This window comes from Bison bison, unplaced genomic scaffold (assembly GCF_000754665.1).
Source record: "Bison bison bison isolate TAMUID 2011002044 unplaced genomic scaffold, Bison_UMD1.0 scf7180017864495, whole genome shotgun sequence".
Classification (NCBI taxonomy): domain Eukaryota; kingdom Metazoa; phylum Chordata; class Mammalia; order Artiodactyla; family Bovidae; genus Bison; species Bison bison.
This window is the reverse complement of record NW_011495054.1, coordinates 5,912,133-5,929,306: the sequence shown is the minus strand read 5'-3', so window position 1 is coordinate 5,929,306 and position 17,174 is coordinate 5,912,133. Positions and strand designations below refer to the sequence as shown.

Genomic DNA, 17,174 nt, shown 5'->3' with positions numbered 1-17,174 from the left:
ATCCCCAGCTCCCCTGCCTGGCCCTGTAGTAGGAAACGATTTGTCGAACTGAGCCCAGTGGCTGGATGTCTCCCTCAGGTTCTGGCTTCAGAGGCCCTGACCACCCTGTGTGCCAGCAGCAGTGGCGAGGATGGCTGTGCCTTTGCAGAGCAGGAGGAGGTGGACGTGCTGCTCTGCGCCCTGCTGTCCCCCTGTGCCAACGTGCGGGACACTGTACTCCGGGTGCGTGCCCATGCCCTCACGGGGCTGCCTTGCCCCCCGCCCCCCAACATCGTCCCTCAGTGCTGCTGTTTGAGCTGCCCTGATGGGATGTGCCGCGTGTGTGCACCAGTGTGTCCTGGAGGCAAAGAGCAAGGTCACAGATGGTGGCTTGGGATCATTCTGGGAACTGGAACAACGAAGCAGTTGTGTCACTGGTTTTTTCCTTTGCCTTTGAAGACGTCACCTAACTTCTAAAACGCACCGTGGAACTTGGTAGTTTTGTAGATCTGACTCACAGGATTGGCTCATTTCTTCAATCCACTACCTTATACTTGCCCTTTCTTGGAGCTTTGGGACCTAAACTAAAGGATCCCGTAGGAGTATGAGAAAGTGTTTCCCAAATGCCAGTCTGCAGCCTCCAGCTACTGCTCTGTGACAGAGTGTTCACTAGTCCTTGATAAAATGGAAAACACAATGGCAGTGCGGCAGATATTCTTAAAACAAAGGGAACATCCTTTTTCAGAGATTTTTGTCGATCTTGAATGTTAACAGTTGAATTTTGAAAGTTTACTTAAAAAAAATTTTACCACTGCATGCCATCATCTCACGAAAGAAAAGCTCTTTGAAGAGACAGAGCAGCTAATGAGTTGAGCTGCCTCATGGCGCTCCCTAACCAGCACTGCTGTCCAGCGGAGCTGTCTGCCGGGATGGGACTGTTTAACTGTGTCATCCAGCAGGACAGCCACCAGCCATCGCGTGGCTCCTGAGCACTTGGAATGTGGCTGGTGCAGCTGAAGAAGTTAAGAGTTCGTTTTAATTGATTTTCTGTGGAGACCCACGTGTGGCTGGTGGCTTCATCTTGGGAGGCGGGGAGGGAAGGTCGGAGTGTTCTCCCAAAGGTCCTGCCTCACGTGGTGCGATCCCACCCCTCTCAGGGCCTGTTGGAACTCCACATGGTGTTGCCGGCGCCTGACACCGATGAGAAGAATGGCCTGAACCTTCTCCGCAGGCTCTGGGTGGTTAAGTTCGACAAGGAGGAAGAGATCCGAAAGTTGGCTGAGAGGTGAGCGCCATCAGAAGGCTGGCCTGTCCTGGTCTGTTCTCTTTCTTCTCATGGAGTAATCGGACCCAGCATGCTGAGCCTACAGAGGGATCGAGGGCTGGGACTTTGGCTTTGGCAGAAGGGCCTGCGCTGCAAGTCCTGGTCCGAATAGCTGCCTTTGGTCTGTTGTAGGCTCTGGTCGACCATGGGCCTAGATCTGCAGCCAGACCTCTGCTCCTTGCTCATCGACGACGTCATCTATCACGAGGCAGCTGTGAGGCAGGCCGGGGCGGAAGCCCTCTCCCAGGCGGTGGCGCGTTACCAGCGGCAGGCGGCTGAGGTCATGGGCAGGCTCATGGAGATCTACCAGGAGAAGCTCTATGTGAGTAGTCCGGGCACTGTAGTCTGGGCATACAAGGTGGGGTTGGACCCTGATCAGCCTCCAACCTAATCCAGACAGAGCCACCCCGTGGCTCAGGGTGGCTTGTGCCTGATCCCGCCTCACCTGGGCGACTGGCTGGCCTGCGGGCCCGGAGAGAGCCCTGCAGTGCATCGATAACCTGTCTGTTGCAGCGGCCGCCCCCGGTGCTGGATGCTCTGGGACGAGTTATCTCCGAATCTCCTCCAGACCAGTGGGAAGCCAGGTACGACAGCTGTTGCAGCCTTGTACCGCTCAGCACTTCTGGACGTGTGGCTGGGTGGAGGCTGCATGCCCCGAGGAGGCAGCAGCAGAGGGTGATGGGTCAGCAGGGATGGGAAAAGACAAGACCTCCCTCTGAGTCAGAGGCCTGAGGTCCACTTCCAGCTCCTCTTGGCCAGCTGGGCTACTCTGCTCGTGTTTCTCCTGTCCCCTGGGAACTGTTTTCTTAGAGGTCCCCAGGTACCTCCTCACGGCCGTGGCTGATTCACCATACTTGGCTTTGTAGAATACGGGCACTTCTGGTGTTGTCACCTCTGCCTCCTTCCCCTCCGTCTCCTCCTGCCTGGTGGGAGAAGGCTAGGCAGTGCACTAACACAGAGGGAAGCAGGCTTTGTGCTGTGCTCCGCCCTGGAGCAGCGTGTGCTGTTGGCAGGCTCGCGCTCCTCGTGACATGCCAGGATAGAGGCCCCTAGCCGGGAGGCCTCTAACTCCCCTGACACGCTCCCCCTTCTTTCCCAGGTGTGGCTTGGCTTTGGCCCTGAACAAGCTCTCCCAGTGTTTGGACAGCTCTCAGGTGAAGCCACTCTTTCAATTTTTTGTCCCCGACGCCCTCAACGACCGAAACCCAGATGTCCGGAAGTGCATGTTGGATGCAGCTCTTGCGACACTCAACACACATGGAAAGGTAGGAGATCTCAGCCAGGCGAGGAGATGGGGGAGAAGGTCTCAGGCACCCGAGGAGCGGGAAGAAGGCTGGGCTGGGGCAGACGGCAGGCTGCACCATGGTGCCATGGCGAGGCCTGGTGCTGGACGTCCTGGCTGGGCGCTGGCCCCCCAGCAGATTCTGTTTGTATTTCCTTGGGGTCAGAAAGACCCCAAAAAGGTATTAAATTGATGTAAGTCTGCTGCAATCCTGCCAGAAAACCGGGAAGCCCTCTGGCATGGCTGGCTGACTGGTCAGGATGCCTGTCACTCAGCCAGGCTTGGGCAGAGTCCGTTGTCCCCAGGCACGGCCCCTGGGGCTGACGTGAGGCTCTGGGTGCTCTGGGCTTTCAGGAGAATGTCAACTCGCTGCTGCCGGTGTTCGAGGAGTTCCTGAAGAACGCGCCGAACGACGCCAGCTACGATGCCGTGCGGCAGAGCGTGGTGGTCCTCATGGGCTCTCTAGCCAAGCACTTGGACAAGAGTGACCCCAAAGTGAAGCCGATTGTCGCCAAGCTCATTGCTGCCCTCGCCACCCCCTCCCAGCAGGTATGTGCCCCGACTACCTGGTCCCTGTTTGGGTGGGCAGTGCAAATGAAGTTTGGGAGCTGCAAACGAAGTCGGATGTCAAATCCAGAAGGCTGTGTTCTCTGCCCTTCTTTCAGGGGGACTACCTCGTTTATTTACAGTTAGAAATGCCCTAGTGGAGAGTCAGTTTGTTACTATGTTCTAAATCTCTTAAATATATGCATTTTTTAAAATCATTTTTTAATAGTTATTTTTTGCACTTAGTATAAACTTGGTTCTGGATATACAAAGATTAGGGGGAAAAAATCGTCCTTGGTGTGTTAGGCTTTTCATGACATTCTCTCTGTGTGTGTTGTATGTTTTGGGGGCCTTTTAATGCAGTTTTCCGGAGAAGGCAATGGCACCCCACTCCAGTACTCTTGCCTGGAAAATCCCACGGATGGAGGAGCCTGGTAGGCTGTAGTCCATGGGGTCGCTAAGAGTCGGACACGACTGAGCGACTTCCCTTTCACTTTTCACTTTCATGCATTGGAGAAGGAAATGGCAACCCACTCCAGTGTTCTTGCCTGGAGAATCCCAGGGACGCGGGAGCCTGGTGGGCTTCCGTCTATGGGGTCGCACAGAGTCAGACACGACTGAAGTGACTTAGCAGCAGCAGCAGCAGCAGTAATGCAGTTTTCAGGCCACAGGGCAAAGGATTTTTTTTTTTCTCTTTCTTGAAGAACACATTACGTGTATTTTCTGTGACTTGCGTTTTGGTCACTTCATTTTGAGCCATCCAGAGTGTCCTCCTCAAAGGCACAGTTGAAAACCATAGGTTTACAGAATTGTGGTCGAATAAGCTGTCAGAGCACCCGGCCTCCAAAGCATCATGCCCAGGGCCCCTAGCCACAGGCCGCCTCTTGGGCCTGGTTGGGCATTCTGAACTTTGTCGGGATGATTGACAGCATCTTCTGGAACCAGTCCATTTGGGCCTGGTCCTCTAAGTCCCAGCCCCGTTTCCCTGTGATTCTAACAAATTTGAGAATCGAGAGACGCGGGCTGTTTCTAAGAAGACACAGTAGCCCACTTCTCTCGGGATCCTTCTTTGTGAGTAAGTTTTTCCGTCCTGAGCCTCCACCCCACCTGCCCAGGCCTTGGTTCTCCCTTCAGACCAGAAACAGCCCCATAACAGCTGATGATTTGGGGGCTCACAGACGTAGCGTGCATCCTGTGGGCACGCACTTCAGACGTGATCATGGGCCCCTGTTGGCCTTTCTGATGCTCCTTGTGGGCTGACAGGCAGTGGCAGAGACTGGCCTGGGGGACCGCATCAGCCGCCAGGCACCGGCTGTGGTTGAGCCTCAGCACTGACGGGCAGGCCCCTCCCCCAGGTCCAGGAGTCCGTGGCCAGCTGCTTGCCACCCCTCGTCCCTGCCATAAAGGAAGACGCGGGGGGTATGATCCAGAGGCTGATGCAGCAGCTGCTGGAGTCAGACAAGTACGCCGAGCGCAAAGGGGCTGCGTACGGGCTGGCGGGCCTGGTGAAGGGCCTGGGCATCCTGTCGCTGAAGCAGCAGGAGATGATGGCCGCGCTGACCGATGCCATTCAGGACAAGAAGAACTTCCGCCGCCGGGAGGGTGAGTATCTCCAGGCTCGGCCGCTTCCCCCCCCACCGCCCTGGCTGCCTGAGGAGGGAACCTGGCATTTCCTCCCCTGCCAAAGGCTGGCGTCGGGGTGTGTGCTTCTGTGAGCTGTTCCTCCCGGCCACGCCGGTGTGGCCTGGGCATCCTTGTTTCTGACTCAAGCACCTTCAGCCGAGGGAGACGGTGCTTTTCTCACTGGTGGTGCTTCCCATTCTTGCCTCCTTTCTGTTTGGGGCAGGCAGAGGGCGCTGCTCCCTCCTGAGCGGCCACTGTAGCCCCCCAGCTGCCCTGAGCATTTCTAGAGGGTGAGGAGGGGACGAGGAGCTTGTCCTGTGGCTGCCCCATCCCCAGAGGACGTCCCGATCCCAGCCTCACTGCCCCACCTCGCCCTGCCACCCCCAGGAGCCCTCTTTGCCTTCGAGATGCTCTGCACCATGCTGGGGAAGCTCTTTGAGCCGTATGTGGTCCACGTGCTACCCCATCTGCTGCTCTGCTTTGGGGACGGGAACCAGTATGTGCGGGAGGTAAGTCCTGAGGCTGCGCGGGGCGGGGGTGTGGGGGGGCCTGCCCCGCGGGAGCCCCTCTGCCCACCGCTCAAGTGCCGGTCACTGGTGTGGACTCCCCTGGTTCCCAGTGCAGTACGGAAGCCTGGTGAGGTGAGAAACCGCGTCCCTCCTGTCAGTTGCCTGTGTGGGCCGGGGCCCGGGCTCTGACACAGTAGACTCCTGGTGAGCAATGATCACCAGCGGGGCACAAGGTCCAGCCTTAGGCCTTGACCCTGGTGTGCTGGAGAAAGCCCCTGAATGTCTTTTCTCCTCCCTCGAGGCTGCAGATGACTGTGCCAAGGCTGTGATGAGCAACCTGAGTGCTCATGGGGTGAAGCTGGTGCTCCCCTCCTTGCTGGCTGCCCTGGAGGAGGAATCCTGGAGAACCAAAGCCGGTGAGGCAGCTCCTTTGGTGCCGCTGTCTCAGCTTCCTGTTCTGCACAGCACCTTCCCAGGGGTGCAGAGATGCTGCTCTTGTCCTGTGTCGCACACCCACCCCGCCCCCCCCACCCCTCCCGCCCAGGGGCGAGGCCAGGGCTCTCATCAGGTGGCTTGTTTCTATAATAGTTTGTTCACTTTCGTTCAAGAAACAGGCCCCTGACAAGAACCACAGACCTAAATCAGAAAATCCCAGAGCTCTAAAGTTGGTCTGTGGCTAGGTCTCTGATTCTAAGATCTTTTCCCCTGTTAAGTCCTCTTTTTAAAAATATAATCTTATTTGGAATCCTAATTTGTAAAACGAAGCTGCTCTGATTTGGGGCGGGTCAGCGTTGGGCGGGGCTCCCCCGTGGTCCTTCAGGCTTTGCCCTACTGTGTCTTGAAAACTCACTCTCTTACTCAGTGGGTGAGCGGACTGAGGACAGAGAAGCTCAGTGAACTGACCTGGGGACACTGCCAGTTCTAGGCTGGGTCTGGCCTCTGTCCCCACCACTGCCCAGGTTCTCACCCGGGCTCCCCCGGCTCAGCCGGCCTCAGGCGCGTCTTGCTCACTTGGCTGGAGCCAAGCCCTGTGCCCTCCCGCTTGGGGAGGAGCAGGCCGCTTCTCCTCTGCCCAGGCAGCCAGCCTGGGTGAACTGCCAGCCTGTGGTTCATGATTTCACACAGGCATGTGTCTGCCGTCTGCAGGGTCGGTGGAGTTGCTCGGGGCCATGGCCTACTGTGCTCCCAAGCAGCTGTCGTCCTGCCTACCCAACATCGTGCCCAAGCTCACAGAGGTGCTCACCGACTCCCACGTCAAAGTGCAGAAGGCTGGGCAGCAGGCGCTCAGGCAGATCGGCTCTGTCATCAGGAACCCAGAGATCCTGGGTACGTAAGGCCTCTCCCACGAGCGCGCGGGCCGTCTCCTCCCTGTGCTCCTCGACGCTGCAGGGAACGTGCACTTGTTCAGCACAGGCCCTCTGAGGATAGACAGTCGCCCTGAGATAACCTTTAAACTCAGGGAAGCCCTTTTCCTACGATAATCAGTGGAAAATAGTTCAGAAGTGGTCTGTTTTCCTGTTGGTCTAGAGCACTCATTGACCATAGAGGTGGGGAAACTGAGGTGTTGACCCGGAGGCAGCTTGATTCTCAGGGAGCCTTGAGATCCGCAGAACTGAATGACAGGCTCTGGATCACAGCAGCAGCACCCCTCAGGGGTTAGGTTCCAGGGAACTTTGTATTCACGCTCATTCCAGGAGACCTATGATGGAGGGAAGATTAGGGAGCTTACTCTTTAATATGGTTGTTTCTTGAGTGACTAGGAAAGACTGATTTCTAGAAATAAACCCCAGCCAGCTATGTGGACTTGCAGCACCATACTTGTCAAATTTTAAGCTTCAGCTTAGGGCATTGGTGACCATTCAGTGCGTTTCAGCCTAAGTATTTCCAGACTTGATTTTAATCAGAAAATGATGGGTTTTACGGGAGGAACAGGTAGATGTGGGTTTTGTTGTCGTTCTTTACAATGTCCAACAGCCCTGGGCATTTCTAAGGCCCAGAACCGTCTTATCTCTTATCAAATGAATGCCTTCCATTTTGGGAATCCAGCCTGGGTCCTTTTTTCTTTTTTTTTTAATTGCAGTGTAATTTGCATAAAATTCACTTTATACAAATGTACAACATAGTGGTTTTTAGCATCTTCGCAAAATTATGTAAGTATCACCACTGTCTAGTTCTGGGGCACTTTCATCGCCCCAGAAAGGAACCCCACACCCATTATTAGGTTTCACTCCTCATTTCCCCTTCTACCTCTAGCCCCCGATGACCCCTAGTCTATTTTCTGTCTCTGAGTTTGCATATCTGGACACTTTATGGAAACAGCATCATACACTGTGTGACCTTTTATGCCTGGCTTCTGTGTCTAGCATTATGTTTTCAGGGTTCATCCACATGGCAGCATCTGTCAGTGTTTCATCCCTTTCTATGGCCTAATAACGTATCTCGTGTGTGGCTGTGCCATTTTGTGTGTCCATACATCAATTGATGGGTGTTTGCGTTGTTTCCACTTTTTGGTTTTTAATGTTGCTACTAACATTTGTGTTCAAGGTTTTATTTGATTTTTGTTTTTGTAGACATGATTTCAGGTTTCTCGATTAGATACCTAGAGATGGCATAACTGGGTCATGTGGTAACTGTTCACCTCTTCTAGGGAACTGTTAACCTGGCGGCTGTACCATTCCTGACACACTGAGTAGCTATATACACACGCACAAAGGTGTTCAATTGCCGACACTGTTACCGTCTGTATTTTTGGTTACAGAAATCCTAGTGGGTATGAAGTGGCATATCACTGTGGTTTTGTTTTGGCCATGCCACATAGCATGCGGGATCTTACTTCCTCAGCCAGGGGTCGAACACATGCCCCCTGCAGTGGAAGCACGGAGTCTTAACCACTCATTGTGGTTTTGTTTTACATTTCCCTAATGACTAATGATGTGGAACGTCTTTTCATGTGCTTATTTTTCATTTGCATATCTTCTTTGGAAAACTGTCTATTCAAATCCTTTGCCCATTTTTAAATTGGGTTATTTAAAAAAAAAAAATTGGGGGTGGGAATGGGGCACCACTCTGCATGGCTTGCTTGTTCTTAGTTCCATAACCAGGGATTGAACCCAGGCCCCCGCAGTGCCGAGTTTTGACCACTGGACTGCCAGTGAAATTCCCTCAGAACTCTTGACTGGTGTGTATCTTGTTAGTGGTGAATTCCCTGGACTTGTGGGAAAGATGAGCCAGGTACCCCTCTTGAAATTCCTTCTACTGGGCTGATAACGCTGACTTTGGAGAGCTCATTTTACCTGTGGCGGCTGCTCTGAGTGTTGTGTACCTTATTCCCACCACTGGTTCAGGGGGCCTTTGTCGTCTCCAAACGGTTTTTTTCACAAAGCCACTTTGGGTTGATGCTGCTTCCTGAGTAAGATCCACGTTGCTAAGTGGCCTCCCCTGGAGGCCTAGCTGGGGCTGTAGCTCAGGGCCACTGAAGCTAGCCGGCAGGCACCCCACCAGCCACAGCTCTGCAGGGCAAGGGGGTGACAGCTGCCGCCCCCACACCACTTCCTCCTGGGGAGCAAGAATAGAATTGCTCTTTGCAGACAGGCTGGCTTCTTCAGCCCCTTGTGGGGCTCTCGGGAAAGGGCCCCTGGCCTCCTTTTCTTCTGACCCATCTAGTGCTGGGGGCTCTGGCAGCTGCCCCACAGACTTGTACCCAGCTGCCTCTCTCTTGTCTGGACACGCAGCCATCGCCCCGGTACTGCTGGATGCCCTGACAGACCCCTCCCGGAAGACCCAGAAGTGCTTGCAGACCTTGCTGGACACCAAGTTTGTCCACTTCATCGATGCACCGTCCCTGGCCCTCATCATGCCCATCGTCCAGAGAGCCTTCCAGGACCGTTCCACGGACACACGGAAGATGGCCGCCCAGATCATTGGCAACATGTACTCCCTGACAGACCAGAAGGTATGGGCCTGTGGGGGGCTCACGCAGGACAGACCGATGGATGCTGGCTCAGGACACACGGTCCCTACCGACAGTAGACACAGGGCAGCTGTGGGCATTTGATTCCTGATGGTATCAGGGCAGAAGTGGACTGTTTGGGGTAGAGGGTGGAAGTCTGAGCCCTCTGCACATCTTGCAGAGCCCAGCCACACAAGTCTCGATTACCTCCACCCCAAGATGAGGCCCGTCCCCGTGAGCTCCTTTCACCAAGGATGGGGAGGAAAGGTCCAGCCTGGCCTTTGACTTTTCAGGGGTGTTGGGAAAGCGGCTGCCGCTTTGATTGCTGGCAGTGTCTCCTTGTCATAAGCACTGGCTTCTGTGAGCCTCTCAGGAAATTAGCCTCGTTTGAGAGATCTGCTCTGTTCACTCACTCCCGGAGGCTGATGTTTGTGCTCTTAGTACCACAGCTCTGATTTGCTTGCTGAGGCTACAGGCACAAGAGATGAAGTGGAAAGTTAGGTCAATCCTAGGAAATTTGGGAAATTGGAATTTGGAAAACCAAAACATTTTACCCTTAGCCCTCCAGAAGCCTAGACAATTATGTTTTAAAATTACGTTTAAAAATGATATTTCTGAACATAAACGTATGTCCAAGTTATAACGAGTTATTCATAAAACCGAGTCTTAAATAGTTATGTAACATTCCAACAAGTTTATATACCATAACTTACATAATTCTATTGTCGGTCACATAGTGTCCAAGGTTTCTTGCTATTTTAAATGATACTGCAGTGAACATAAGGTTCTTTCTATATTTAAAACTGTTTCTGAAAGTCGAGTGCTGTATCAAGAGACATAAACCTTTTAAGGTAAAGATTGTGCAACTCTGAAAGGAAAGTGCTAAGAGAATCTTGTGGATGCTCAAGGCTGGGCAGCCCTCAGTCCCAGGAGGAGAAAGAGCTCTGAATGGCAGCTGGGGGCTCTCCACCACCTGAGGAGGGCCTGGGGTCCCTCAAAGGTTTTTCCGAGTGATCACTCAGGGCCTTCAGGGAACCAGGGGGATGGAGGGGGTTTTTTATCCCTGTGAGTGCTCCTAGTCAGCAGAGTGGGGTGGTCAAGATCTACCCAGGAACCAGTCTGGAGAAAGTGGGCCTCAGGCCTCCACTGAGTCGCTCCTTCCGTCTTTGCAGGACTTGGCTCCTTACCTGCCAAGCGTGACGCCTGGTCTGAAAGCCTCTCTCCTGGATCCTGTGCCTGAGGTGAGTCTGAGAGGGAAGAGGGCGGGAGCTCATGGCTTTAGCCCGACCCCAGCCAACCGATCGCTAAGAAGCCATAGAAGCTGCGTTTGCATCTGTCTGGTGAAGGGCAGGAGACCCTAGGGACCTCTCCTCATTCCTCTGTGGTCACATCTCCCCACCTTCCCCTCTCTCGGTTCCCTGACAGGTACGGACAGTGTCTGCAAAGGCTCTTGGGGCCATGGTCAAGGGCATGGGGGAGTCATGCTTTGAGGACTTGCTGCCGTGGCTGATGGAGACACTGACTTACGAGCAGAGCTCTGTGGATCGCTCAGGCGCCGCGCAGGGTGAGGCAGGGCGGGCCCAGGGGCCAGACCTGGGAGGCAGTCTGGGGGCCCTGAGGTCCTGTGGGCTCACTCTGTCCCTTTCCTGCAGGGTTGGCTGAGGTCATGGCCGGCTTGGGGGTGGAGAAGTTGGAGAAGCTGATGCCAGAAATTGTGGCTACAGCCAGCAAAGTGGACATTGCCCCCCACGTCCGAGACGGCTACATCATGATGTTCAACTACCTGCCCATCACCTTCGGGGACAAATTCACTCCTTATGTGGGGCCCATCATCCCCTGTATCCTCAAAGTAGGCACCGGTGCCCCCACTGAGGATAGGGCCTAGGGTGGGGCCAGGACACATGCTCTCTCCTGGGGGGCTCGGCTTCTCTGCCAGATGCAGCTGGGGTGGCAGGGAGTCCCATTTTTTCTTGGGTCTCGATGCCTAGGGGGCAGCAGGTCTGGCTGACACCCGCTCTGTGCACAGGCTCTTGCTGATGAGAACGAGTTTGTGCGTGATACTGCTCTGCGTGCAGGCCAGCGGGTCATCTCCATGTATGCTGAGACAGCCATTGCCCTGCTGCTGCCCCAGCTGGAGCAAGGCCTCTTTGATGACCTCTGGAGAATAAGGTAAGAACTCAGGCGGAAAGACCCAGTGACCATAGCTTTGTGTTTGGGGAACTTACTGAGAAATGAGGGCTTCCCAGGTGGCGCTAGTGGTAAAGACCCACTTGCCAATGCAGGAGATGTAAGTGACATGAGTTCGATCCCTGGGTCAGGATGATCCCCTGGAGGAGGAAGTGGCAACCCACTCCAGTATTCTTGCCTGGGAAATCCCATGGATAGAGGAGTCTGGTAGGCTTTGGTCCGTAGGATTGCAGAGTCAGATACAGCTGAAGTGACTTAGCTCACACACACGCATGCACTGAGAAATGAAAAGCAGAATGTTGCCAAAAGCTCTCAACTTTTCCAGATCCTCATTTTTCACCATTTGGTAACTCTCCAGTTTCCTACAGCAGTGTCTGTAATTCTGATTCTCCTCTAAGATGTTCTTTCTTTTCAGTCCTTCAGTTTGTATCAAAATTTTAAATGTGAATACTTTCTCATCTTGAGATTCTCCTTCTAGGATTTCATTTCAGGGACATATTTAGTCAAGTGCTTAAAGATGTATTTAGAAGGATGTGTGTTTCGATACTGCTTACCATTTGAAAACCTGGGGGTAGGTTCGAAAAAGTTGGGTAGCGTGTCCACACCTTGAACTTTGACCCGGCCATTATGAAGAATGGTGTGAGGACGGCGTCCGCTGACACAGGACGCTCCTCAGCCTTCTGTTGCCGGGTGGGGCGGTGCGGGCCGTGGCCAGGTCCTGTGCAGGCCCACTTTGCACATCCTGTGTGTGGGAGGAGTGTCTGTGTACAGGGTGATTGATGTGTACAGGCTGTCACCGGAGTGTCGGAGCGGTTGCTTGGGTGCTGGCAGTCTGGGCGCTTGTTTACCCTCTCTTTCTTTCTATTTGTTTGTATTAATTGAATTTTCAGTTTGAATACAACTGTTAGTTTTATACTCATTCATTCAAAGAGAAACAGTTTCTCCTAGGCCTCTCCTTACGTCCTACATCCTGATGATCTGCATTCCTGGATTCCCTGTTCATACTTTCCTCTGTGTTCTCTCTCTCTTTAATAACTTTTATTATAGAAATATTTGTATCCACTTTTAAAAATAGTTTGTTCTTTTCCATTATTAAAGTAACGTTCATTAGTGCAAAACTTGGAAGGAACATACGTGGGAGACTGTCGAGAAATGACTATAATTTGTGACCTCTCCTCTTCTAAGAGAACCACCACCAGTGTTTGGGGTTCGTTTCCTTTCAGTCTCTTTTTCTGGCTGGTGCTTGGCTGAGACTTCCTTCTGCACCCTTACGACTCTGTTCTTGGCCTCCTTCTCAGGTTCAGCTCTGTTCAGCTCCTTGGCGATCTCCTGTTCCACATCTCAGGAGTCACTGGGAAGATGACCACAGAAACTGCCTCAGAGGATGACAACTTTGGAACCGCGCAGTCCAACAAGGTGCACAGCCCCAGTTGACCTTCCTCCCTCTGCTACTGGTGGGGAGACTCCCTGGCACTCACTCCGTGGAGGCTTCACCACCTCTCATTCTGGGCTCCCTTCTGCCACTGCAGGCGATTATCACCGCCCTGGGGGTAGATCGGCGGAACCGGGTGTTGGCGGGGCTGTACATGGGCCGCTCGGACACCCAGCTGGTGGTGCGGCAGGCCTCCCTGCACGTCTGGAAGATTGTGGTCTCTAACACCCCCCGCACCTTGCGTGAGATCCTTCCCACCCTTTTTGGGCTCCTGCTGGGTTTCCTGGCCAGCACATGCGCGGATAAGAGAACCGTAAGTGTCCCGGGCCTGGCTTCTGACCACGTAGCCCTGATGCCTCCTTTCAGAGGCTAGAAAGCTGGGTCTGCAGAGAATGGGAGAACAGTGGGGTCCACCATCTAGCAGGGGAACTTTTATTTACTTAGTTATTTAAGAAATATTTCTTAAGCACCTACCATGTGCTAAGTGGAGGCTTAGGACCTTGTAGAGAAGAAAAGCAGCCTTGTGGAGCTGCTGTCTGGCAGAGGAAACGGATATTAATCAAACAGTCACACAAACAAGTGGGAAATGCAGCTATGGCGAGTGCTACACGGCACTGCCAGTGCATGTACCAGGTCAGCCAACTAGGGGCTCAGGGAAGGCTTCTCAGAAGAAATGATGTTTGAAGACGGACGGTGAGTGAGCATTAGCAGGTGAGGAGGTGATGAAAGACTGTTTGGGACCAAAGGACCAGTGGTTGAGATACCAGGACTGGACACGCACAAGCCTTGAGGTGGGCAAGGAATTTGCCCAGAGCAGGGGCTAAGCAAAGGCCAGGGCAGCTGGAGGAGGGCCCCCAGGGCCAATGATCACTTCTGACAATCCACTCCCAACCCCCGTCCCTGGCAAACAGAATGCATAATTGGCTCTGAACAAGGGTTTGCACACGGCCTCAGAGGAGATGGGTCTTTTTCCCTGAAAGTTGTGATTACAAACCCAGCTCTCCTTTCCTGGGCAAGATCATGAGGGTTAAGTGACTTCCAGGCCACAGTTTTCAATCCAGGGATATCAGCCCTCAACTGGACAACACGTGTTGAGTTTCTTGTTCGTCCATAAGGTGCTGACTCTTTAAGCTGAGTAGGCATGTGTGATGCAGAGAGAATTTTATTTTGTGGTGTTTTGCAAGTACCCTGGGGGCTTTTCACAGGATAGAGGGTTGGGGAAAGTTAAGTCTGGCTCCAATAACATCTGGGAGGTCCTGGGGCCCTCATTCTGGAGTGGCCCACTGGGTGTCCCGGGGTCTGCAGGGAGTCTGTCCTAACTTGAGCTCTGCTCGGCAGATTGCAGCCAGGACGCTGGGAGATCTCGTCCGGAAGTTAGGGGAGAAAATCCTGCCGGAGATCATCCCCATCCTGGAGGAGGGCCTGAGATCTCCCAAGAGTGACGAGAGGCAGGGCGTGTGCATCGGGCTGAGCGAGATCATGAAGTCCACCAGCCGGGATGCGGTGAGCATGTCCTCAGGGCCTGCAGGCCTGCCCCCCACCCCCTCTCAGAGGGCCTGGGGGGGTGGGATGCTGTGAGCATGTCCTCAGGGCCTGCAGGCCTGCCCCCTACCCACCTCAGAGGGCCAGGGTGTTGGGATGCGGTGAGCATGTCCTCAGGGCCTGCAGGCCTGCCCCCCACCCCCTCTCAGAGGGCCTGGGGGGGTGGGATGCTGTGAGCATGTCCTCAGGGCCTGCAGGCCTGCCCCCTACCCACCTCAGAGGGCCAGGGTGTTGGGATGCGGTGAGCATGTCCTCAGGGCCTGCAGGCCTGCCCCCCACCCCCTCTCAGAGGGCCTGGGGGGGTGGGATGCTGTGAGCATGTCCTCAGGGCCTGCAGGCCTGCCCCCTACCCACCTCAGAGGGCCAGGGTGTTGGGATGCGGTGAGCATGTCCTCAGGGCCTGCAGGCCTGCCCCCCACCCCCTCTCAGAGGGCCTGGGGGGGTGGGATGCTGTGAGCATGTCCTCAGGGCCTGCAGGCCTGCCCCCTACCCACCTCAGAGGGCCAGGGGGTGAGGGCTCCAGGAGAAGCTGCTCCATTAACAACACTGCACCCTCAGGGACACGCCAGCCTCACTCCAGAGGGTGCTGTGGACAGTGAGGTGCTGATGGGGCCACAGCGCCCTGGGCTTTCTCACCTCTCAGCTTTCCCATCAGTTTACAGGCTAAGAACTCAGCAATTTAGGGGCGGGGTGGCTTTTGGAGATTGAAGTGGTCTTTCTCTCAGCACTCCTGAGGTGGCTTCAGATTAATCCTTTTGCGTCAGTGCATCAGTTCAGTTCACGTGTGTGGTGTGCTTAGCCGTGAAGGGAGGTGCATGTGTGTGAGAGGTGGAGGGTGGCGGGGAGCAGGAGGGCGTGGAGTAGATGAGAGTGAGCACCCAGTGGGTGGAAACGCGTCGTCTCCAGCAGTGAGATTGTTTCCATATGGCAGCAGTCAAGGGGGGTTGGAGTCTTTCACTGACCCTACTTTTTCTAATTGAGTAGGTTGAGCATAGGCATAGAGCTCTAGATTGGGATGAAAGCGCCAAAGCGATGAGTGGATAGCGGGTCAGAGATGCAAGCACGTGGCCAGTTGCTCAGCCTGAACAGCCTCATCTGATTCTTCTCCTGCATGTGTCAGTACATGTGTGCCATTTGGGGTTTTTATAGTTGCGTTTTTCAAAGAACAAAGGTAAATTCTGTCATCAAATGGGACTGTGATTAATTAAGTAGGTAGTGCCCCAAAGCCTGAGGCCCTGCCCATGACATGGCCACCATATTCAGATTCAGTCCTTAGATTCATGGAGGGGCGTTGCTTTGGTGAAATTGGTTACGGAGTGCACAGAGCAGTTGTTGGCCCCACTGTAGACCCAGAGACTTCATAAGGGACCAGGTATTTGAGTTGAGACTTGAAGAAGGACTTGGAGTTTCCCAAGAGGATGAACAAAGGAGCCTGGGGAGTGGAGGCCAGGTCACTTGGGGCCTCACAGTGGGAAGGAGTTTGGCATTCCCATGAGAGACCAGAGTATCTGGGGAACTTGCCAAAAAAAATCAAGACTATTAACTGTTAAGTCCATGGCTCAGTTGGTGAAGAATCTGCCTACAATGCAACACAGAGATGCAGGTTCCATCCCTTCTCGGGAATATCCCTGGGGAAGGCAGTGGCAACCCACTCCAGTGTTCTTGCCTGGAGAATCCCATGGACAGAAGAGCCTGGCAGATTGCAGTCCAGGGAGTCTAAAGAGTCAGACATGACTTAGCAACAAAACAACCACCACTGGGGGAAGGCTCCTTAGGGGCAGATTGCAAATCCTCTCTGCTTTCTCATACTTGTGCATTTCCACAGAAACCAGCTGAGTGAAAAGTCTAGACCCGGCAAGAGTCCAGGAAGCCTGTCTAGGCCAGAGGTCCTTACCACCCCCATCCCCCGCTGACTTCCCCTCCCTCCACCACGTCAGGTTCAGCACTCTCATGCTGTTGCAGGTGCTGTATTTCTCCGAGTCCCTCGTGCCCACGGCGAGGAAGGCTTTGTGTGACCCGCTGGAGGAGGTCAGAGAGGCGGCGGCCAAGACGTTTGAGCAGCTGCACTCCACCATCGGCCACCAGGCCCTGGAGGACATCCTCCCGTTTTTACTGAAGCAGCTGGTGAGTGGCTCCGCCTCACCCCTGCCAGGAGGGGTTCCACCATCTCCGTGGAGGCCGCACGCCAGGGCTGACTCTTGCCAAGGCAGCCAGTGCAGGCTCCAGAGGGAGTGGGTGCACAGGATGGCATTGACTCTCTTGGGGGTCAGGTGGGGGATGTCGGGGCCAGGGAGGTCCAGACTGCGGAGGCGGGGAGAAGAGCGGCTCCCAGACGTCACCCCATGCCCCTCTGCAGGATGACGAGGAGGTGTCCGAGTTTGCCTTGGATGGTCTGAAGCAGGTGATGGCCATCAAGAGTCGTGTGGTGCTGCCCTACCTCGTGCCCAAGGTAAGTCCCCACACATGGCAACCCTCTCTGGCCCAGCAGCCACAGCCACGTCACCAGGTCTACGTGATGACCAGCTCTGAACCTGGATGCTGGGGGAGGCCGGCGACTCTGCAATGGGACAGGATCTCCCAGAGCCCAGCACTGCAGCTGGCATGGGCAGGCCCCACTAAGCTGATGTTCATCGTCCTGCAGCTGACGACCCCGCCCGTCAACACCCGGGTGCTGGCTTTCCTTTCATCTGTGGCGGGTGATGCCCTGACACGTCATCTTGGCGTGATCCTCCCGGCGGTCATGTTGGCCCTGAAGGAGAAGCTGGGGACTCCAGACGAGCAGCTGGTGAGGGGCACAGTCA

General features: G+C 54.5%; 1 protein-coding gene across 1 annotated transcript in view; it reads left to right on the top strand.

Annotated features, from left to right (window-relative positions):
* Window positions 1-17,174, top strand: part of GCN1L1 (GCN1 general control of amino-acid synthesis 1-like 1 (yeast)) — a gene marked incomplete at its 5' end in the record, with an annotated part of 50,684 nt that overhangs the window by 24,614 nt on the left and 8,896 nt on the right. Inside the window, 21 exons of the mRNA XM_010828838.1 lie at window positions 79-222; window positions 1,137-1,264; window positions 1,436-1,625; window positions 1,817-1,887; window positions 2,403-2,568; window positions 2,940-3,134; window positions 4,487-4,733; window positions 5,142-5,263; window positions 5,565-5,679; window positions 6,410-6,589; window positions 8,995-9,215; window positions 10,385-10,453; window positions 10,638-10,776; window positions 10,865-11,061; window positions 11,239-11,381; window positions 12,698-12,815; window positions 12,929-13,144; window positions 14,170-14,334; window positions 16,336-16,497; window positions 16,730-16,822; window positions 17,015-17,158. Coding sequence (XP_010827140.1) covers window positions 79-222; window positions 1,137-1,264; window positions 1,436-1,625; window positions 1,817-1,887; window positions 2,403-2,568; window positions 2,940-3,134; window positions 4,487-4,733; window positions 5,142-5,263; window positions 5,565-5,679; window positions 6,410-6,589; window positions 8,995-9,215; window positions 10,385-10,453; window positions 10,638-10,776; window positions 10,865-11,061; window positions 11,239-11,381; window positions 12,698-12,815; window positions 12,929-13,144; window positions 14,170-14,334; window positions 16,336-16,497; window positions 16,730-16,822; window positions 17,015-17,158 — 3,225 coding nt within the window. The remainder of the gene's footprint in view (window positions 1-78; window positions 223-1,136; window positions 1,265-1,435; window positions 1,626-1,816; window positions 1,888-2,402; window positions 2,569-2,939; window positions 3,135-4,486; window positions 4,734-5,141; window positions 5,264-5,564; window positions 5,680-6,409; window positions 6,590-8,994; window positions 9,216-10,384; window positions 10,454-10,637; window positions 10,777-10,864; window positions 11,062-11,238; window positions 11,382-12,697; window positions 12,816-12,928; window positions 13,145-14,169; window positions 14,335-16,335; window positions 16,498-16,729; window positions 16,823-17,014; window positions 17,159-17,174) is intronic.